This window comes from Emys orbicularis, chromosome 2 (genome assembly GCF_028017835.1).
Source record: "Emys orbicularis isolate rEmyOrb1 chromosome 2, rEmyOrb1.hap1, whole genome shotgun sequence".
In the NCBI taxonomy this organism is placed as follows: domain Eukaryota; kingdom Metazoa; phylum Chordata; order Testudines; family Emydidae; genus Emys; species Emys orbicularis.
Window position 1 is genome coordinate 102,734,602 of NC_088684.1, and position 23,070 is coordinate 102,757,671.

Below are 23,070 nucleotides of genomic sequence, written 5' to 3' on the forward strand. Positions count from 1 at the left end.
TCTTATCCCCAGCTGAAGCAGTTTTTGCTTAGGTATCCACAAATAGTCGATTGTCTCTGCAAAGTATATAGGTGGGCTAAAGAAACTGGTAAAAAGATTTTTTTTTTTTCTTCTTCAAGATTTTAGATAGTAAACTGACTACTCTTTATCAACAGTAGGGAAATTTGTTTATCTTATTTAATTGGCAAAATTTTGTACCCAACTGATTTATTAGAATTAACTTTCCCTTATGTAAACTATCTTCTTCTCTTTTCTTTTTTCCCCTTAAAGAATTAATTTGATTAAAGGAAACAGCAAAATCCTGCATGAAATGGTAACCAATGTAGTTATCACTTCATCCATCCTCCACCTGGTTTAGAAGCAGTTGAAGTGGGTTTTAGCCCACAAAAGCTTATGCTCAGATAAATTTGTTAGTCTCCAAGGTGCCACAAGTATTCCTCGTTCTTCTTGTGGGTTAAGGCACTGTATTAAGATTTAGGAAGTCTGTGTTAATTCTAGGCCCTGACGTAGATTTCCTGTGTAAGTTTAAGCAGTTTTATTTAATTGCTGTACCTTGGTTTTAAATTTGTAAAACGGGAATAATCCTTTCCTACTTCATGTTGGGAGGACCGATTCATTAATATTTGTCTTGTGGTGAGGAAGATATAAATTAACTGTCTTTTTGAGATAAATTATTACTCAAGAATTTTCAAATCTCAGGAAATCAACCCACTTGTGCTGAGAGAGCATTTGTATCATAAAAAAATTGATAATGTTTTAACTTCAAATTCTATACTTAAAAATAATCTGTGGTTAATTTGGAAATTATCTGTTCACTCGAATGAAGAAAAGGAGCAATATTTTTGAACAAAATGCAAGGAAAGATCAATTTTAAGAATGAAAAATGATTGCGTACAACAGGGGTGGCCAACCTGTGGCTCCGGAGCTACATGTGGCTCTTCAGAAGTTAATATGCTGCTCCTTGTATAGGCACTGACTCCAGGGCTGGAGCTACGGGCGCCAACTTTCCAATGTGCCGGGGGGTGCTCACTGCTCAGCCCTTGGCTCTGCACAGGCCCTGCCCTCACTCCACCCCTTCCTGCCCCCTCCCCTGAGCCTGCCATGCCCTCGCTCCTCCCCCCTACCCCCCAGTGCCTCCTGCAAGATACAAAACAGCTGATTGGGAGGTGCGGGGAGGGAGGGGGAGGCGCTGATCGGCGGGGCTGCCGGTGCGTGGGAGGTGCTAGGAATGGGGCTGGGGCAGTTGATGGGGGGCCTGCTGACGTATTACTATGGCTCTTTGGCAGTGTACATTGGTAAATTCTGGTTCCTTTCCAGGCTCAGGTTGGCCCCTGGCGTACAAAATTGTAGAGTAGCACGGTTAACCTTGGAATAAGCAAGATAGTAATTCTCTTAAATGCTCTCTGCTTTTCTGGTCAGATGGTTGGTTGAGCCCAGAAGAGGAGTTCAGGATTATGTACATTTTAGAAAGAGATTTAGTTTTGTCTCCACTCTTCTCTCTTGCCAGTCCTTTCCTACCCCCAAATCAAATGGAATTATGAAAAATTGGGGAGTCAGAATTTCTGTTGAGTATTTTAGGTCATGGGACCATGAGAGAAAATAATCAGGAGGATTCTCTTGTGTCATTATTGTAAATAGGTTCTTGAATTGCCTGTTTTTGTTTTAATTATTATGTGGATTTTTTTTTAGTTTATATTATAGTCTATATCTGTGAGAAGATTAGACCTAATATATTTATCTTAATCTTGTTTCCCCAAATAGCCTCATCGGTGCGACCAGTGTCCAATGTCATTTAATGTTGAGTTCAACCTGACACTTCATAAATGTACTCACAATGGGGACGATCCTACATGTCCTGTGTGTAACAAGAAATTCTCCAGAGTGGCTAGTCTCAAAGCTCATATTATGCTACATGAGAAAGAAGAGGTAATACTTAACCTCATTTTTTATTTTTGAAAGAATGTGATATGAATGTTACACTCAAGAAATTAAGCTTGTTCTTTTGCACAGAAGGGTGAGTAAATGAGGCAGAGCTATAAAGTTCATAATGGAGAACATAAACAATTTAATAATATTAGCTAAAAATGGACATACCTGATATACACTAACTGCCTCAAGTGAATCCCTGCATATTTGGTAAATAGGTTACTGAGAGTCAAGGGCAGTAACAAGAAAATAAATATTTATCTTTTGTAAATTCATGTTATCTGAAAGCAGGATCAATCATATTTACTTGAAAGTGTTTTTGATGAGAATGAAATAACATTTCAAGACTCGTATCTATTTAATCTTCTATGCTATTTATATCATCTAGTTTCAAAAATTTGATATTGAAGAAACCTAAATTTTCTTTGTTTCAAATTTCAAAAATACCTCATCTCACCTGTGGAACTCAGTCCCTTAGCAGTGCAGAGTTTGGAACCTTCTAGAATAGCAGTGCCCACTGGGTCTGCATGCATCTTCCCTAGTGGATACCTTTTCCCTAGAGGATAGCTTCATAGCGATCTAGAGATTCATTTTGTAAAATCTGCCGGAGGAGGATGGATTCTATCACTTATGTACTTGAACTAAAATTTAGGAACTAGAAAAAGATGTGCTATCCACTGAGAATGTAAGATCTTCTCTGCACTGTTATGTTTAATTCTGCTTTTGTTTCCTTGGTTCTAGCCTAGTCCTATGCTCCATTTATAGTTTTGGCACCAATTTAGCCAGTTGTGGACTTTCTGAAATGTTAGGTTCTTCTTCAAGTAGTGTCCCTGTGGGTTCTCTACTGTAGGTGCGATAGCGCCCCTGTGCTGAGATCAGAGATCTTCAGTAGCAGTGTCCATTGGGCCGCACATGCGCTCCTCCCTGTCTCGCGCTGTGAGTGGCGTCTATATAGCGCTGTGCCGTCCAACCTCCCTTAGTTCCTTCTCAACCGCTTTTGGTCTGGGGTGGAATCCCAAGCAGAGCTCTTCATACATCCCTATTCTTTAGTAATGGTAGTGTTTCCGTTATAATTTTGTAGATATTAGCCATTTCCTTTATTTTTGTTTCTCCTGGTGGAAAAAAAAATTCCGTTGCTCTTCACTACCTGATATTCTTTAGCTTGGTGTAGGTTTCCTTTTCTGTGCCCTTCCCAATTGGGAAGTTCTCCCTTCTCGGGGTTATGCTCGCATCCCTGGGTTCAAGAGGTGCTTTTCCTGTCATGAGGCCATTCCCATCAGTGATGGTCACTCGCGGTGCATATACTGTCTTGGTGAGGAACACATCTCACAAAAGCATACCCACTGCCTCAAATTGAAGGCTCGGTCCAGAAAGAAAGAAATGTTATGGACCCAATGAGGCTTTGAAGCCAAGGGAAATAATATAGGTGATTCCTCATATAATGAACTTAGTTCCAGCAGAGACTGCTCCAATGCTGGTTTTGTGTGTGGAATCTGTAGTGTTGAATCGTGTCTCTCAACTATGAGGGCTCTTCTGATGTTTCAGTAGAGCAAAGCTCCATCATCTTTCATGCCTCTGGGTTCTCCTAGACATGGATTATCCCTAGAGTCAATTAAAACTCATCATGCAAGTAGGGCTTTAAACATTTACTAGATGCCTATCAGCCAGGTTAGAGGAGGGTATTGTGAGCCCCCAGTCACTAATGAATTTATCCTCCCAGTACCCCTGTGTATTTTGATGTCTTTTATATAATGGGAACTAATGCATAGGAATAACAAGTGTTTACCCAGGAAGTCTGGCAGAGCCAGAATTGAACTCGGAGCTTTTACCAGTGCAGTATTTTAATCACAACACCATTCTTCCTCTCATCGTGGAATCTCTCTGCACCATCAGTTGTTATAAATTTCTTTCCATCAGTGGTACGTGACTCCCTCACCCACGTACAACCACCTTCCTGTGACATGGATCTAATACAGTACTTATCAAGCTTATGGAATCACTGGTTAAAACTTTAGTAGCCTCTGAAGACTGCATCCTTAATGAATACAGTATCCTTAATGAATACAGCTCGAAAAGTTAGTGTGAATCAGATTTTGATGGTTGATGCTCAGTGTGTTCCATAAGGAATATTGTAGCATATTGAACCTAGATTATATAGCAGACTCTTGCTCCCTACACATATGCTCTTGGAGCTAACCTTATGATTAGGGGTCTACTTAAATTATGGAGAAATCACATATTTTTCATGGGTTGGTCATGGCATAAATAGCAAATTTTGCAGATGTATTCATACCATGCCACCCTTACTTCTTCGCTGCTGCTGGTGGCGGCACTGCCTTCAGAGCTGGATGTTGGGCCAGGAGCTGTCAGTCTCTGAAGGCAGCGCTGAAGTAAGGGTGGCAATACTGCAATCCACCTACAATAGGCTTGTGTGACCCCCTTTTGTGTCGGGACCCCCAGTTTGAGAAATGTGTACTTTTACCCATATTTTTAACGGTCCCTCTCCCTTTTCCAGTGGCATAAGCTTTTGTTCAGAGATCAGTGACAAAAGTAATTAGAGGTTTGGAAAAACTTTCACATAAAGAGTGACTAAAGAGATTGAAACTCTTAGTTTAGAGGAGATACAGTGATAGTTGTTGTTCAGAATAGTGAATGGTATAGAAAAGATAGAGCAGGGACTTCTATCTGCCCTTTCTCATAACTCAAGAACAAGAAGACTTCCAGTGAAATTGAAAGGCACCAACTTCAACTCTTTTTACAAAATGCACAATTAATCTGTGGATCTCGTTGATACAAGACATGATGGAGGCCAAGAGCATCCAAAAGGATTAGACACTTATGTAGATAATGAAAATATCCAGAGTTAAATTATTAAAGCTTTAAAAAAAATTCCACATGTTTTGGAAGGTTTTTAAACCCTTACATTTCAGGGCATGAGAAATCGTCTCTCTGTGTGGATGTCTACACAGCAATTAAAAACATCTGCGGCTGGCCTGGGTCAGCTGACTTGGGCTCGTGGGACTTGGGCTGCAGGCTGAAAAATTGTGATGTAGACAGTTGGGCACAGGCTAGAACCTGACCTCTGGAATATCCCACAAGGTGGGAGGATGCCAGAGCTTGGGTTCTACCCCAAGTCCGAACATCTGCACCACAATTTTATAGCCCTGAAGCCTAAGCCTCATGAGCCCAAATTAGCTGACCTGAGCCAGCTGCTGGTGTTTAGTTGCTGTGTACCATACCCTGAGGGTCCAAGGAGGAAAGCCCACTTTTTCAGAACTAAGCAAAAGTTAGATCTGGTGTAGCTTCTGAAAAGGTTTTTAAAAAAATCCCTCCATGTTTATGGTAATATTTTAAGTATTTCATGATCTAGAGAATCAAGTTCTCTGTTATCTTTTTCAGAATCTTATTTGTTCAGAGTGTGGAGATGAGTTTACTTTGCAGACCCAACTGTCCATGCATATGGAAGAACATCGTCAAGAATTGGCTGGAAGCAGAACCCATAGCTGCAAGTCCTGTAAGAAGGAATTTGAGACTTCCTCACAGCTTAAAGAGCACATGAAAACTCACTACAAAATAAGGTGTGAATCATTGGATAAGTTATGCATATTCATGTAATAAGGGATGCTCCTTTGCAGCAGTAGAATATAGAGAAGACTGAAAAGAACTTACTTCCGTCTGGCCCAGTCGTTGACTGCCAGTGTCTGGTCTTGTACAGGCAGTGGGAATTGTCCAGCAGGGGCACCCTTATGAGGGTCCTCCATCCACCTTCAAGACCTACCACTTTAAATTCATGTTGTAAGTGTCCTAGCTGTAAGTGTCCTACTGAGAAAGTGGCAGTGCTGTAGGACTTCATGCTGCTGAGTGTGCTCAAGCAAAACTACTGTGGATTTAGCTTGAAATTTTGCTTGAATGTGGACTTAACAAATCAGTCCCTTATTTGGGATTATATTTTCCATGATATTGCTGACTATCTGAGGCTGTAGTTTGGCTCTTTTTAAGTGTATACAGGTAACTTCTGTTGTGTTTGTGAGAGAGTTCACTAGCCTTACGTAAATATTGACTTTAAAAGCCAAAGGAAGAGCATTATAATAAATATGACATAATTAACTTCAAGTTCTATGAGATAATTTGAGTACGTTTAGAAATGTAAAAGGAACTGAAATGGTATTATTTTTTATTTTTAATTCCTCACTGGAGTAGGCTGTGATTCTTTTTCTTTAATATTTATGGGCTTATTAATATAAAGTGTAGTTCCAGTTGACGTATCTGTAAAGTATGTGTTTAGAGTTCCTGATATATAGTGCTGTATCTTTGAGTAGTGTTCCTGTGGGTGCTTCACTTGAGGTGTGCACGTGCCCTGTGCACCTTTGATCTGAAATTTTTGGCGGCAGTGACTGTTTGGTCTGCTTATACACCCTACCTGTCTTCATGTGGAACACCAGAGCCAGCATTCCCTGCTCCCATTCGTTCCCCATCAGCAATCTGCATTGCAGGAGGAAACATTTGAGGAGCAAGAAAGAAGGGGTGATGGAGGAGGCTACTCTTCAGACAAATGTTTCATCATCATCTCTGGTTAAAGCGGTTATGTTCCACCCATCTATTGGGGATGACTTCTAGGAGTTGGTGAAGAGAGTGGTGGACTCTCTCCGAATTCTATTAGGAAAAAGTCCCAGAGATCCAGCGTAAATTGTTGGAAATTTTACACCCTCCATCTTTTGTGAATGAGCTGCTGTTGGAGCCTATCAAAATGGCTTGGCAAGCCACTGTTGCTCTCTCCCCTTCTCCCCCGCATCCCCAAAGTTAAGAAGCCAGATTTAAAAAAAAAAAAAAAATGTTTTTCCCAGCCAGGGGCTCAGAATTTTTATTTTCTCATCCTGCCCCCAACTCCCTGGTGATGGAGACAGTCAACAAGTGGAACAGGCATCACCATTCAAAAGCAACCCTCTTGACAAGGACGAAAAGTATTTAGATTTATTTGGTAGCACGACGTACTTGTCTGCATCCTGCAGTTTAGATCCGTGAAATATAATTACATCAACTAAGCCAAATTTAATTTTTATTGAGCGACTCCCACAAGAACACAGGAAGCAATTTCAGGCCATCATCGTGGAGGGACAGCTCCTGTTGGGGAGGACTTTACGGATTACCTCTACACTGCTGACACAGCAGCTTGATCCATGTCCACTACTGCAGTCATTCACGATGCATTCTTCAGTCTTCATGTCCAAAACACAGTAATGGACCTCCTCTTCTGTGGCGTGAATCCCTACATTCCTTTAAGGACTGTAGGGTGACCCTTTGCTCGAGGGTACGTATACGTCTGTAGACAAAAGGAGGTTCAGTAGGTCTATGTCGCTAATGGCTCAGAGGTCCTGCACAACCTAGTTTTCCACTTCCCACAGAGGACTTGAGCCGCCTAAGAGGAAACTGAGACTACCCAAAGGGAAACACTTCTCCACTACAGCCCTGTTGATGCAGCAGGTGTCCTCTGTAAAGCGTCCCTTTTGATGCCTTGGTTGAGGGTCACAAACATGATGGGAATCTGAAACGGGCATATCCTGTTGAGCTTATCCTCCCACCTCTTGGGGATCATTTCTCCCATTTCTGCAGTTAGTAGGAGCAGATTGCATCTGACAGATTGGAAGTCATAACATTAGGCTGTTCCATCTCTTTTCAGGGACAAATCTTATGAGTCTCTCCTGAGACAGGAGGGTCTGTTTCTTCTCTGCTTAGGAGCCATGGAACCAGTTCCCACTCGATACAAAGGAGAAGAGAATTTTTTTCCAACTATTTCCTTATTCCCAAAAGGAAAGGCTGATGGAGACCAATTTTTAGATCTCAGGATGCTGAATACTTTTTGCAAGATTCAGAAGTTCAAGATTGAGACACTTGTGGCTATCATCCCATCACTAGGTCCCGGGGACTATTTCGAGACATTCAAGCTTCAGTACGTGTATTTTTCTGTTGCGATATGCCTTTCTCACAAGACGTTTCTATGCTTTCTAGTTGGCCAGGACCACTATCAATATTGCGTCTTCCCTTAGGGCTATCTACCACCCAGAGGATGTTCATAAAAGTTACGGCGATAGTTGCTGCATAGCTTTTTCAATGGGGAGAAACCGTTTTTTGCTATCTTTACAATTGGCTCCAAAAGGGGCCTTATTACACAGAAGTTCAAACTGCAGTAAACAAAGCCACCTCTCTACCCACAAGGCTCGGTCTTCAACATTGTGAAGTTCTCCCTCGTACTTGTACAACAGATAGAGTTTATAGGCACCACTCTTGATACTGTAACATCCAGGGCCTGTCTACCAAGGGACAGGTTCTTCACCCTGACACAAGTTGCACAAGTTCAATTAAGTCCTGAGGTCTCCACCAGATTCTGGCTCCAGGTCCTTGGGCACATGGCAATGTGCACCTTCGTCATATGTGCCCAATTACACCCGCACTGCTTCCAAGCCTGGCTCTGATCAGTCTACACCCCAAACAGGGACAGGTTGAACAAGTTGCTCTCTGTCCCTCATTGTGTTTTAGTCTCCTTTGACTGGTGGAAGAATCTGAACAAAGTATGTTTTAGGGGTTCCTTTCAACTATCCCCTTCCCACTATTAAAATAGTTGCTGACACATCCCTCCTTGGATGGGAGCTCACCTACAGGATTATAGTGTACAGGGCAGGTGGACCACTTGAGTCCACCCTTCAGATCAACATCCTGGAACTTATGGTTGTAAGGTGTGCCTGTCAGTACTTCCTTTCATTTGCATAATAACAGATCACAGGTCACGTTGCACTACATAAACTGGAGGGAGGGGAAGGGCAAGATCTCCTTCCCTCTGTACAGAGGACATGAAGTTATGGAACGGGCGCATAGCTCAGTGTAGTCTTCTTTCAACAGTCTCTCTGCCTGGTCTTCAAAACACCATAGCTGATGACCTCAGCAGACACTTCGCATAGGATCATCAATGGGAACTCAGCAAGTCCGTACTCAGACTGCTGTTTCTCACCTGGAATTTTCTGACAATAGATCTCTTTGCCATCACCATCAAGTGGAGACACACAAACTTGTGCTTGTTCCCTGGGTGATGCCTTTCTTCTCTCATGGTCCAAGAACCTTCTACATGCCTTTCCTGCAATGCTATTAATCCTCATGGTCCTGAACAAAGTCAGGCAAGACATAACCCCACACATATTGATTGCATCAGCCTGGCCAAGGCACCTTCTCCGCATCTTCTCTCGGCTGCCCATCAACTTACCATTGACCCTCCAAACTTCTCTTGCAGGACTCGGGTAGCATTCTTCACCCCAACGTAAGCTTGCCTGGGATCTGGAAGGCATGTAGAGATAGAGCTCTCCTGTTGGAAGCAGATGCAGAAGGTCCTGCTTAACAGTTGAAAAGGAGATCAGAAAAACTTAAGTACAGCAGTGGAAAAGATTTTACCAATGGTGTGCTCACCGACATCTGTCTCCCATTGATTCGTCCATTTCAGAAGTTTTAGAATAACTTCTTATCCTGAAGAAAAGAAGTGGACTCCATTAAAATCCATCTGGCAGCCATTCACAAACTTCCTTTTGAACCAATGGCCACCTTTCCATGAAAACCACCTTTTTAGTGGCCATTACTTCTGCTTGAAGAGTTGGTGCGCTAGGGTCTTTGATGGTTGACCCTCCTTACACTGTTTTCTTCAAAGATAAGGTGTTCTTCTGACCACATCCGCAGTTCTTATCTAAGTCATTTCAGACTTGCATATAAATCAGACAATTCATCTCCCTATATTTTGTTCTGAACCCTATCAGAGTAGGGAAAAAGCTGCCCTCCATAAACTGGATGTTAAGAGGGTTATCTGGCATACATTTGGACAGGATTAAACTCTTCTGAGCCTCTCCAAGTTTATTTGTATCTTTATTTGTATTGTGGACCGAGCTAAAAGGAACTCCATTGTCTACCTGGAGACTTCCTAAATGGGTTTCTGCCTGTATCTCTTCTTCTATGAAGCCGCTAATGTACCATGCCCACCTAGGGACATAACCCATTCTACCAGATATGACTCCACATCTGTTGCCTTGCTAAAAGATGTCCCTATAGAGTAGGGGTTCTCAAACTGGGGGTCGGGACCCCTCCAGGGGGTCATGAGGTTATTACATGGAGGGGATGGTCGCGAGCTGTCAACTTCCACCCCAAACCCTGCTTTGCCTCCAGCATTTATAATGGTGTTAAATATATAAAAAAGTGTTTTTAATTTATAAGTGGGGGGGTCGCACTCAGATACTTGCTATGTGAAAGGGGTCACTAGTAAAAAAGTTTGAGAGCCACTGCTATAGAGCAGCGATTCTCAAACTTTATTGCACCGCGACATCCTTCTGACAACTAAAATTACTACATGACCCCAGGAGGGAGGGGACTGAAGCCTGAGCCCTGCCACCCCAGCTGGAGGGCCCAAGGCCTTCAGCCCCAGGCAGGGGGCCTGTAACCTGAGCCCCACCACCAAGGGCTAAAGCTGAAGCCTGAGCCTTGCTGCCCAGGGCTTTAGACCTCAGGCTTTGGCCCTGGGCAATGTGACTCGGGCTTTGGCCCCAGGCCCCAGCAAGTCTAACACCAGCCCTGGCGACCCCATTAAAACGTGGTCACAACCCACTTTGGGGTCCCGAACCACAGTTTGAAAACTCCTGCTATAGAGGAAATAGAGCTGCTAATAGAGCTGGGTTTCGGTCTACACCTTTTGACACTATGCCCTAGTGAATGCTTCTCAAGCAGATGCTGCCTTTGGTTCTGTAGTTCTTCAAACAGTACTGCTCAGAAGTCACCTCAAGTAGAGTAACAAGAGGGACGCTACTTGAAGAGGAGAGAGAGATTACTTAGCATGTAAGTAACTGGTATTCTTTGAGATATGTGAACCTATGGGCACAGGCGTAGTTTGACTTCTATATTTGGAATGGCAGCTCCAGTCAGGCCAATGGGGCCTGCATGTGTGTCAGGGGGGAGGCAAATTCTGTGCCTGCTGAAGGCATCACCTCTCCCCCAAACTACACCCATGCCTGTGGATGCTCCTTTCCCTCTGCTCAGGAGTCTGATCTTTTGTAGTAGAGAAGAAACTGAGTGGTGTTTGTCTGCCTCAGACCTCTGTACCCTCTGGTCAAAGGTGCATGTGCACCCCAAGTGGAACACCCATAGGACATCTTGAAGAACTCCACTTACTGTACTGGGAAAATAACCCCTCCTTCTTGTAATGTTTGCAAATTTTTAAAGACTAAGGGAAACAAAGAATGAAATAAATATGTAACTGTGATTTATTGGACAGTTACTTATTACAGATGGATAAGGAACCCAATATGTGGTTCCTGCAATGAAAGACAGCATTTCCTTTCTGTGTATTAGGATTATTTATCTTTTCTGAAAAGAAGCTTTTGAAAGGCTGTCCTTTTTCAGATTTTCAAGTTTGTAATGTGATTAAGTGAATGCACAGCAGTACCGGTAAAATTGCAGATGATTGATTGATTGATTTTGTTGTTGTGAGTATCTAGGCCCTCTTCTTTTCCTGAATTCTTCAGTTTTTCTTCACTAGTCTGAAGGCCACGCTAAACTCTTCTTTAGTGTGTAACCGTGTTCTAAAATTGTTCATTCAATTACTACCTCATTATTGTCAATGGATATTCACGGATGTAGTAATGACGCATGAAATGGAACATCATATAGCTTGCTTTTTCTTAGCTGTTCTGGTTCTGCTAGGCTGAGTAAAAAGTGGTAAAAAGTTATTTTTGTCACTAAAGTAAGCACGTTTCTTGAGTGAGAAGGTTCTACTTTTAAGTGCTCACACTTTCTTTTAGAATAGAAAGAGATACTGCAGTTGCTATATCAACCTTGCCAAAATTTACCAGGTCAGGAACTGAATTTGCTCATCTGCCACTTACTATGATGATTGATGTTTTCAAAGTCATAGACATTTTATTCACTGTGAATTAATAGAATCTTGCAAAACTGCTTCATACCACCTTAGTCCCATTTATCACCTGATTAGAGAATACCAGATATTCAAATTTGTGAGGTTTAGATATGGACCTAGCTGACACCACCAAACTAGATTAGTTTAATTAAGGGTGTATTTGAAGCCTAGTCCAGTGACAGAGGCTTTTTCTCTTCTTACTAAATTACCCAGCAAACAACTTTCGTAAAGTTGTGGTAGTGTCCTCCACAACACCTACCCAATTACACTAAGAAGGTCTTAAGATAGTTCATGAAGTGTCCATCGCTGTCATTGGAGAAATAAATTCAAAATTATCAGTTACTGTTGGAGGCAGAATGGTTAAAAAATAAAAAGTACTGGTGCTGCAGCTGTTGATTAGTTCTGTAATGTTAGCAAAAAACTATAGCACATGCTGTACAATGTCAATGAAGCTGCATTCTGACCTAAATTTATTGTAAATCCAGAAAAAGTAGATGTGATGAAAAGTCATCTTTTTCAAATATTTAATCTGGGGATAAAAAGTCTTTATTTGTAACTACTTTGTATATATTTCCAGGGTATCCAATACTAGATCTTACAACCGAAACATTGACAGAAGTGGGTTTACATATTCATGTCCGCACTGTGGAAAGACATTCCAAAAACCAAGTCAGTTAACCCGACATGTTAGAATACATACAGGTAAGTGGGAGTTTGTCTTTCTTAAAATAAATAAATAAAAATTGTGAGATGGGTAAGCACTGTTTTCTCTTAGCTGGTTCTGGCAGTAGCATCAGTCTATCTGGTACTTGTATACTAGTCTTGTCTTTGTACTAGAGACTTATGTACTGCAGTTAGTGCATATTGTGCATAATTTTCTTTGTATTAAGCCAAGGAAATCTTTGTTTGGTGGGTTTTTATATTCATGGTGGTACAAATCTGGATTCTGCTATTCAAAGTGCTTTACAAAATTTATTTTCAGGGAATAACCGATTTTATACTTGTGGAAGCAATTACAAAATTATCTAAAATCTGAATTGCATGATAGTTCAACTAAACACGGCCCAAAATACTCTACAGAAAGCAAGATCTAAATTCTGTGTCAGAATTCTTGCATTTTCTTGATGTTTGGTGAGGCAGACTGGAAATACTACAACAGCTGCACAGACTTTTTTTTTTTTTTTTTTTTTTTTTTTTTAAGCATGGAACATGAAAATGAATAATAGTACAGAGTCTCATTTTTATTTTTGTTAAGTCTATTTATTTAAAGGCCTTTCCACATTTTAAGTTTTTTCTGTTGATTCCTTCAGGTATAACTGCATTGCTGAAGTTGTCAATGGTGAACCTGAAGGTGTTGGTGGAGGGAAGATGAGTGGGAGGCACTTTAGAATTGCAGGATAGGCACATTAGCTCGATGTTTCTGCTAAAATTATCAACACTGAAATAAATAGATGTTTGCGTTTATATTCTTATATTTAGGTATCAGACTTAACACATTGAGATGAATTGGGGCAGTTAAAGCACTTTAGCTATCCTTGCAGGCCATCTGCCCGCTACACTATATTGTATATTTTCAGGGATTTTATGGCTAAGACCCTTTGTTTTCAATTTAAACTGATTTTTACTGAAAAAATCTCAGGTTTTAAACAATATTTTTTTTTCTGATTTCACCCTACTTTTGTATCATTCAAATATATAAAAAATAATTTATTTTATTATAAAAATACAATAAATTGCATGAGATATGTATTACGATAATGCATTAGTCTGTGTGTATATGCAAAGTTGCCAGTTGAAATAAGGCTATGTATTAGCCTAGAAGATACACACAATAAACAGGCATGCGTGCAAGCTCTGGAGTGCATGTGCATCTGAATGTACTGATGAATCTAATGCCCACCACATACACATTTCAAACCACATTGAATTCCATTAATCAAAGCATTAATCTGCTGAATACTTCCCTCCGTCCTTCCGTCCACCAAAATAAACGCTGATATTTACCCAGAAAAATTAATATTTTTTGTACCAATTTTCAGCTGTTTTTGTTGTTGTAGTAATAAAGACCGATACATTCCTGGGAAAAATTAAATAAAATAAAAATAGAAAATGAAGGGCCCTATTTATGGCAAACATAGAGCTAGAAATATATACATTTCAATATGGTTCTGCAATGCATTGGGCTCTAAATGCAGTCATTAACAAAAATTGCAGAGGTTAACTCTTCATACTCATGCAGATATCTTATTCCTAATGACAATACACAGCAGGAATAAATGAACTCTTTTTTCTAATTTCTAGGAGAACACAGGTGAATCCTATTGGTAATATTCCCAACCATTTCCCTCTGTACCAGTTTCCTTAATATAACAGCCATAGTACATGTAGACAGCTTAGTTTACTGAAAAGGGGAATGTGAATTATCCATCAAACTTGTGCCTAGAATTGTGGTGTCAGTTCACTTTTTAATAGGGATATCCGTTTTAGGTTTTATATATTGAAGATCCAGAAAAGAAACACAAGAGGTCACTCTTGCAACTGATTTTAAAAGTAGTCTCACAATTCATTGTTGTATTTCCAAAGGTTAATTGAAGAGTTATTTTCCTGTTGAGTTCATTCTGTCTTGAATTTATTGTTCTACATACTTATATATTCTAATATAAATCTAAGAAACAAGATTGTACTTCACGGAGAGAACAGGAGTCCTTAAATCCTTTGAACTTTTAGAAATTTGCAGTTCACTAGGAAGAATAAAAAGTGTGTATGTGTTGGTTGGAGGAGTGGGGGAGAGAAGATATGATCTCAGTGAAATGACTGCACATGAAATGGGTTAGTCACTAAATTCTAATCAGTTATAGCATATCTGAATATGCAAGGTTAATTTAACTCAATAGATCAGTAGATAAATCAATAGATAACACAGGGCCCCAAACACTACACCTCTACCTCGATATGACGTGACCCGATATAACACGAATTCTGATATAACACGGTAAAGCAGTGCTCCGGGGTGTGTGTGTGTGTGTGTGTGTGTGTGTGTGCACGCTGGTGGATCAAAGCAAGTTCGATATAACGCGGTTTCACCTATAACGCGGTACGATTTATTGGCTCCCGAGGACAGCGTTGTATCGAGGTAGAGGTGTATTTAGGTGCTGTACAAATGTAATAAAAATAAATCAATTTTGTTGTCTTTTTATAAAATGCATTCTTTATAATTGTACAGCATCTCACCAGAGAGCGCCATAGTTACAGTTGTTTCATTGTTAGCCACTGTCTTCAAGCCCTTTCAGGAAAAAAAAATTAGCCTGTAGGGCCATGGAAGCAATTTCAATATTTTCTAAAATCTGAATTGCTAGTTAGGTCATCTAATCACTCTAAAAAAGGCCTCATATACTAGAAAGTAGCATCTAAATTCTAATCTCTTTAATAAAAAAAAAAAAAGGGGGGGGGGAAATACTTTTTGGATAACAAACATTAAAGGTAACATTGTTGTAAGTGCTATTTTTGAAAACCAAATAATCTATGCTAGCATGCTACATCCAAATAAGAACAAATGAGCAGTTTAGTGATTGAGTTAGATGCAATGACAACAGATGGTAGACTATTACTGTACATATAATGTGCTTTGCTTATGATGGCATTATTTTTCTCTCTAATACATAATGTCATTATTGGTAATGGAATTATGTATTTTTTTTTTTTTTTTTTTTTTTTAGGTGAAAGACCATTTACATGTAGTGAATGTGGAAAAGCCTTTAACCAGAAGGGGGCATTACAGACACACATGATTAAGCATACTGGTGAAAAACCCCATGCTTGTGCCTTTTGTCCAGCAGCCTTTTCTCAAAAAGGCAATCTTCAGTCTCACATACAGAGAGTTCATTCAGAGGTAAATGCAATTTTGTTAATAATATGATTGCTGTTAAATATACTGCTTATCAATTTTTAACCTTTTCCTCTCAGTATTTAACCCACCCTATTTATATTACATCATATTTCAATGTTGTACCTTGTTGCCTGCACCCAACATGGATTATATGCTAAAGTAGAGATTACTGATCAGTTTTGCTCAATTTGATATAGTAATTTAGACTTGCTAAAATCATTAATCTGAATTAACATTTTTTTATTAGTAGCAGAGGATTCATTTACTCTTTCAAGTATATTGGTTAATGATGTATCAGCTGAGTAATTTAAGATAATTTTATTACAATTTGTATTTTTTTTTTAAAACTATCCTTGGCTCTAGCTGCCTTTGATATAATTGAAAATACAAATGGGTAAAGATATAACCAGCAGCTTTTCCAAAACTATAAGATAAGACAACCAGGCAGAGATTTCAAACCCAGACAATACCCCTCTGCTCATCAATACCAGGAAATAAATGATAGCCATTAGAAGGGGCTTTCTGGGTTACAGTTGGAGCAAAAGAAACTACCATGGAAGATACAAACTGTGGTATCGCAACTCTTCATTCTGACTTTTTTCTTTATGGTCTCTTGACACACATATTGAGAGATCTTAAATTCAAAAAGGACATTATAATCATGTAGTCTGACTTTCTGCATAACACTGGCTATACGACTTTATCTAGAAGTTTCTGCACTGATCCCAACAACTTGTGGTTGAACATATCTTTTTAGAAAGAAACTTAATCTTGGTTTAAAGGCTTCAGGTGATGGAGAATCTGCCATACCCTTGGTAAACTATTCCAATGGTGTATTACCCTGGCTGTTTAAAAATTTGTGCCAGTTTGAATTTTTCTAGCTTCCAGCCAATGGATCTGGTTTTCAATTTGTCTGCTAGACTAGAACTTGGAAGTATAAGGTATCTTCTGCATGTTTAGCTACTTGTAGATTTTGATTTAGGGTTTGTCTACACACAGGTTTTGTACCGATTTAACTATATCAGTTTTGACACAGATACAATTCTGTGCAATTCCCTAGTGTGGACTCAGTTATCTGTCCTGGTATAAAAGTGGCTATATCATTGTAGCTTATTTTGGTAAACTCAGGGATATAAGCTGTAACAACAGAAACATCTTTATACCAGGATAGCTGCATCTACACTAGGAAGTTGCATAGATGGAACTGTGTGTGTTTCAAGACTGATGTACCATATATACTCGTTTATAAGCCAAATTTTTTTTAGTAAAAAAGGGAAGCACCAGAGAAGGGGGTCGGCTTATGAACAGGTATAGAGAGGGAGAGGTGGGGCACAGCCCCTCCCCCCAACAGAGGGGGCAATGAGAGGCAGCACAGCCAGCAGAGCCAGAAGGGAAGAGGCGGGGCCAGAGTGTCTCCACTTCTGGCCACGCTGCTCTCCCCTCAGCCTTTGAAGCAGCTGCAGCTCCAGGGCTGGCAGGCTGCAGCCGTGACGCTCGGCCCCACCCCCCAGAGCAGGCTGTGGCTGCGCTGCGCGGCCCGCCGGAGCACATTGTGGCCGTGCTGCCTGGCCCAGGCCGCTGGAACATGCTGCGGCCGTGCCGTCCGGTCTGGCCCGCCGGAGCAGGCTGTGGCCGCGCTGCCCAACCTGCCGGAGCAGCTCCAGCCAGGCCAGAGACATCCTCCCTGGCCCTCCCCAGATAAGGTGGGAAGGGATGGGATGGGGAGAGTGTGGGGGTCCCGGGCTAGGGGTGGGGTCTTGTGAGGGGTTGTCACAGGGGTTACTTCCCTGACCCCCCAGCTACCCCCCTCCCCCAAATTTCCTCACCAGTTGCTGTCCCGGCCCGTCAGGGTAAGCAGCTGGTGTGCCAGGACACTTTGTTTACTTAGGTTTACCTCCGTGCCTGCGGACGCTTGAGGTAAACAAACTATCTCGGCCCGCCAGCGGCTTCTCCTGATGGCCCGGGTGCTAAAGTTTGCTGACTCCTGAATTATAGGGTCGGCTTATGAATGGGTCATAAACATTTTCCATTTTTACTTATCCATCTTGGGGGTGGGGGTCGGCTTATAAATGAACTGGCTTATGATCGAGTATATAAATTGTTAGAGAAGCCATTGGTCACCTTTGCTTAAATAAGCTAAATAGATTAAGCCTTTTAAGTCTCTCATTAAGGTGTGTTTTTCAGACCTCAAATCACTCTTCTGCCTTTCTTAAAAAAAAAAAAAAAAATTATTTATTTATTTATTTATTTATTTATTATTATTATTTTTACAAAAGTGGAGAGTGTTAGTATGAATTGCAAAACAATGGATACGGAATTACAGTATAGTAGTTGTCTCACCAATGCCAAAATAGTATCACCTCTCAGCTTCTATTATGTATTCTTCTATTTGTACATCTAAGAATTGTGTTAACCCTTTTATCTACAGTATTACACTGGGAGCTCATGTTTGTTTGACTATCTACCATGTCCCTTAAGTTCTTTTTAGAGTCACTGCTTTCTGGGATCCAGTTCCCCATCAAACAAATATGGCATACCATTCTTTGTTCCTTGATATATGACTTTGTATTTAGCTGTATTAACATGCAATTTTATTTCTGTCCCACTTGTCAAGTTGTTCAGATCTGTCTCTGTGACTGGTCCTTGTTATTTACCACTTCATCTGTAAAAACTTTATTAGCAATGAGTTTCTTCTAGGTAATTAATCAAATTATTGAATAGCATCAGGCTGTTGTGGGATCCTCCTAAAACATCCTCATTTATTGATTGATTCCCCCCCCCCCCATTCCCAATTTTAAGATCTATCATTTGATCATGCTCTCCTAGAAACATTTTCTTCCAAAGGCCTTGTCATGTTATGCAGTCCTTGTTCTGATCCTGCCTCTAGAGTTGTCTTTGGTAGATCCTTCACTTTCTCTTTCTCACATTCCCTGGTATTTTCTCAAGAATGTATACTTGCCCCTCCTATTTTTCTTCCACACTCTCTTTGACCAGTCTCCGATCACATTGGTTCAACTACCACCTCTACTATGATGGCTCACGGGTCTTACTTCCTCCATTTAGTGTTGTATTTCTTATTCTCTCTGATACCTCTTCTTGAATATCTTGCTACCAGCTCTGGCTCAACATGGGAAAAGCAGACCTTCATCCCTCTGCTTTACTGTGTTGGCAGCCATGCATGCCATACTCTTTTACAGGCTTGCAACATTGGGATAATTTGGATAGCTCATTCTTTCCTTTCCTCCTATCATGTCGCTATTGTTGCTATATCCCATCAACATTTTTCTTTACATCGTCTTAAAAAATCCTTCCTTTTCCTCTGCTAAAATTTTTGTATGTCCTTATTTTTTGGTCTTTTGCTTCAACTACCGCAACCTCCTTCTCTTTTGGCTTCCCTTATTTTGACCTACTCCTCTTCAGTTTGTACAAATCTTGCCACCAGATCATCTACCTCTCCCACCACTCCAGCTATGTTTAACTTCTTTACAAATCCCTTTAGTGGCTTCTTCTGACCTTAATTATCAATTTTTTTGTCCTTGCCTTCAAAATCCTTTTACAAGCTCTTGCCTACCTTTCTGATCTTGTTTTTTCTTCCTCTGTTCAAGCTACAAGATTAAATGTCCTTGCCCCCGTCTTCATGTGTTCTTTGCATTTTAGTCTTTGTGCTTTCTTCCATGCAGCCCTATTTGTCTCTAACCAAGTCCACCCTGTCTGCATCTTCCATTCCTTGATGAACACATAATTTGAAAAAGGTCTACACAGAAACTACCCCAAGGTCGAAACCTAATACAAAAAACCTAAAACAAAAATTCCACAACAAAACCTAATACAAAAAAGCAAATGAACAAGATGCATTCTCTAAGCATCACCACTAACTCACTTGCTTTTTGTTGCTTTCCATTTCCAGTCTTTCATCTGTACATTACTTGGATTATCCTCTTCAGTTAGGAACCTTGTTCTTATTTATAAACTGCCTTATTGGATTTTTGTTTCTATATAAATATTGCTTTAATGCATGGATGAGATGGAGATGAAAAAAGCTAGAAAACCACTGGCCAAGGGCATTTTTCTTTTTCATATTAATATACTCTCTGCGGGTATGTCTACACAGCAAAGAAAAACTCGCAGCTGGCCTGTACCATCTGACTTGTGCTCACAGGGCTTGGGCTGCAGGGCTGTTTCGTTGCTGTGTAGATTTCTGGGCTTGGGCTGGAGCCCGAGATCTAGAACCCTGCGGGGTGGGTGGTTCCCAGAGCCCCGCAGCCCAAGCCTTACGGGCCCAGGTCAGCTGGTACGTGCCAGTCATGGATTTTTCTTTGCTGGGTAGACATACCCTGAAGTTCCACAAAAGCTCCCCATGACAACAGATGATGATCATGTCACTGAATGGTGATGGCCTTGGTCCAAAAAGTGATACTCAATTGTTCTGTTAGCTGGAGGTAAATAGCATTGAAGAAATAGCTCATTTAAAAGAAAGTTGTCTAAGACTATATAGTATATTTATTGTGTTTATAAATAAAGAAAAAATTACAACTGGAAAATCTTGGGGAAAAAAACATATTTTCTTTATTCCTTAAGGTGAAGAATGGCCCTACCTATAACTGTACAGAATGTAGCTGTGTTTTCAAAAGCTTAGGCAGCTTAAATACTCACATCAGCAAGATGCATATGGGTGGTCCACAGAACTCAGCAAGCACTACTTCAGAAGCATCTCATGTTACAACGGTAAACTTAACTTACTTTCTATATTGTGCTAGTGACTTTAAAAATTTAATAAAATTGGATATTTTTAATAGATATGATTCTCCTTCAGATGGTATTAGAACTCTTAATATATTTCTTATGTGTTTCTTCTGAGGCCTTAAAAGAACTAGCTATGTTTGTACAGAATAGTGTGAGTAAATTCAAGTTTATGAAGAGTCGGTGCATGCAATAGAAAAATGTGTTAAAGATGAATGATGGTGCATACAAGTACTGAAGATGCCTTACTAAATGAACTCCCTTTTATTTCATAGGGGAAAACAGCTCTGCCTTTTTGCAACCCCTTCCACCCCATGGTCCAATAACTTTCAGGCCTGATTTTTTTCAAATTTTCTGAGTATCATTAACTTCAGTTGGAGTTCTGGGTGTGCAACACTTTTGCAAACCAAGCCCCTCATATTCTCCTCTTATGACAGACATCAGTTATGGCTCAAAGAGTAGTCATCAATGGTCTGCTGTCAAACTGGGAGGATGTGTCTAGTGGGCTCTTCAGTGATCTGTTCTGATCTGGTACTATTTAAGAGTTTCATTAATGACTTGGATGAGGAAGTGGAGAGTATGCTTAAAAAAATTATGAATGACACCCAAGCTGGAAGGGTGTTGCAAGCATTTTGGAGTACTGGATTAGAATAGTTTAATCTGTGTTAATTAGAAGGAATCTCCTTATTCCCTCAGAGCGGTTGGGAATCTTCTGGCATTGGGACCCAAAATAGATTTTTTTTTTTTTTTTTTTTTAAAAAGGGCATGTCATGCCCAGCATCTGCTCTGGAGTTGGATGTATGCATCTGGTGCCCAATATGCCTAGGCAGCATGTGCTCCCCTTCACCGTCTACAGTGTGTAAGATTTTTGCCCAGGAGTCAACAGGAACAGCAGTTAAGGCTTCAGGCCACTTGGCCTTCGAAGGACTGAAGGTGGGCAAACTACCCTTGGGTCTGAATTCTGCACTTTGTCTGGAATGGCCCACTTCTGTGCCTAAGAGGCAGTTAGCAGCATTGGCTCCAGCTGCTATCAAGGGTTCAATTAGTGGATCTCTTCAACCCAAGAGCAAGACCTCTGCTACTAAACATGATTGCCATCTGACAAGGTCCCAGTGTCTAAGCCAACCTCAGTGCCTGCTTACCTTTACTCCAGTGATTAATTTGGCACCTACTCCTGTCCCAACCCCTGGAGTTACTGCCAAGGAGACTTCCCTGGCTATTCTGGCACCAAATTCTCCCTTTGGGTATTGGCATAGACTCTTCAACTGTGGCTGAGATCGCTGAAGGACCCCCTTCCAAAAGGAAGGAAAACTGCAAGTACTTTTGTGACAGATTTATGTTACCAATCTGCCTGGGCCTTCAGGTGATCAGGGAGCTGGCCTTGGGCTGCAGTTTCGTTCCTTATCTTTGAGCCTAGCTGAATTGTCGAGTTAACCCGTTCCTTTCTCCCTACCTCCCTTTCGGCCTCTTGCAACCTGCAAAGGAATTTTTCACTCCACACTCACGCCTTCGACCCTTCCCAAGATACTTTCCCATACATATGTAAGTGTTAGCAATATACAACGCTGGTGTTTACCCAGAAAACCCCATGGGGTGGGGGGGAATTTTTATTGTGATTGTGACACTTTGAGGAGCTTTGAAAAAGAAAAAGTAGTACCACCACACTTCCTCACCTGGTCTGGTGCAGGAGCCCTGTGTGCTGGTCTTTGCAGTTCATTTCCTACTATTATTGGCACCAGAACAGCATATCTAGCCTGTTGGTGCTTACGTGCAAAGGGTTTTCCCTTCTGAGAATGCTTTGGGCCCTCTCCATATCATTGTGCATAAGCACCAGACTCCAGTGCTGATTCGGGCCTCTTCTCTGCATGCCTTGTTGTCAAGCCCTGGTCCTCTTCCTAGTCCATCATGGAGGTTCACACCTTTGCATGAATGGTACAGAGCACCATTGAGGGGGCTTTGAAAATTCCCTATGCCACACTCTACATGAAGACATGGGAACTTTCAACCTCTTTCTTAGCCCTTCTCAGATATTGGGCTCCTTGAAGGACTTGATGCAGAGTTCTGTGTGGTTACAAATGTGACCCTACATCTAAGAGTCTTTTCAGGTTCTGACCATGGCATTGAAGTCTCATCATGTGAAGTCTAATCATATTCCAATAGACCCTCAGACTTCCGCCCACGAAATCTTATGCCTAAATAAATTTGTTAGTCTCTAAGGTGCCACAAGGACTCCTTGCTTGTTTTTATTGTGGAACTGGTTCATTCTCCATCAGATAGAAATGTCAGCAATTTATCTGCCAGACATCCAGAACATGACTGGGACACTCTGAGCTCCCCTTTCCAGGAATCAGTTTCATCAATAGCAGCTGCAGAGGCAATCCTGTTACCCTCAAAGATAGCTGGACATATCTGGAAGGAAGCACACATCTCAACCTTGGAACAGCACCCTACTACATCAAAGCAGTGCTCAGTCGAGAGCAACATATTCATTATCAGGGATCTTCTTTTTCTTCTTCACCTCCATTTGGAAACAGACTGTCTGATTTCCTGGGTGCGTGGAAAGCCATCACTACCGACAAAT

At 41.0% G+C, this 23,070-nt stretch overlaps 1 protein-coding gene across 1 annotated transcript in view; it reads left to right on the forward strand.

The window, feature by feature from the left end:
- The window catches only part of ZNF236 (zinc finger protein 236), a 195,569-nt gene that overhangs the window by 23,280 nt on the left and 149,219 nt on the right, over positions 1-23,070 (forward strand). The window contains exons 3-7 of the mRNA XM_065398160.1: positions 1,762-1,926; positions 5,326-5,504; positions 12,441-12,565; positions 15,580-15,752; positions 20,328-20,474. Coding sequence (XP_065254232.1) covers positions 1,762-1,926; positions 5,326-5,504; positions 12,441-12,565; positions 15,580-15,752; positions 20,328-20,474 — 789 coding nt within the window. The remainder of the gene's footprint in view (positions 1-1,761; positions 1,927-5,325; positions 5,505-12,440; positions 12,566-15,579; positions 15,753-20,327; positions 20,475-23,070) is intronic.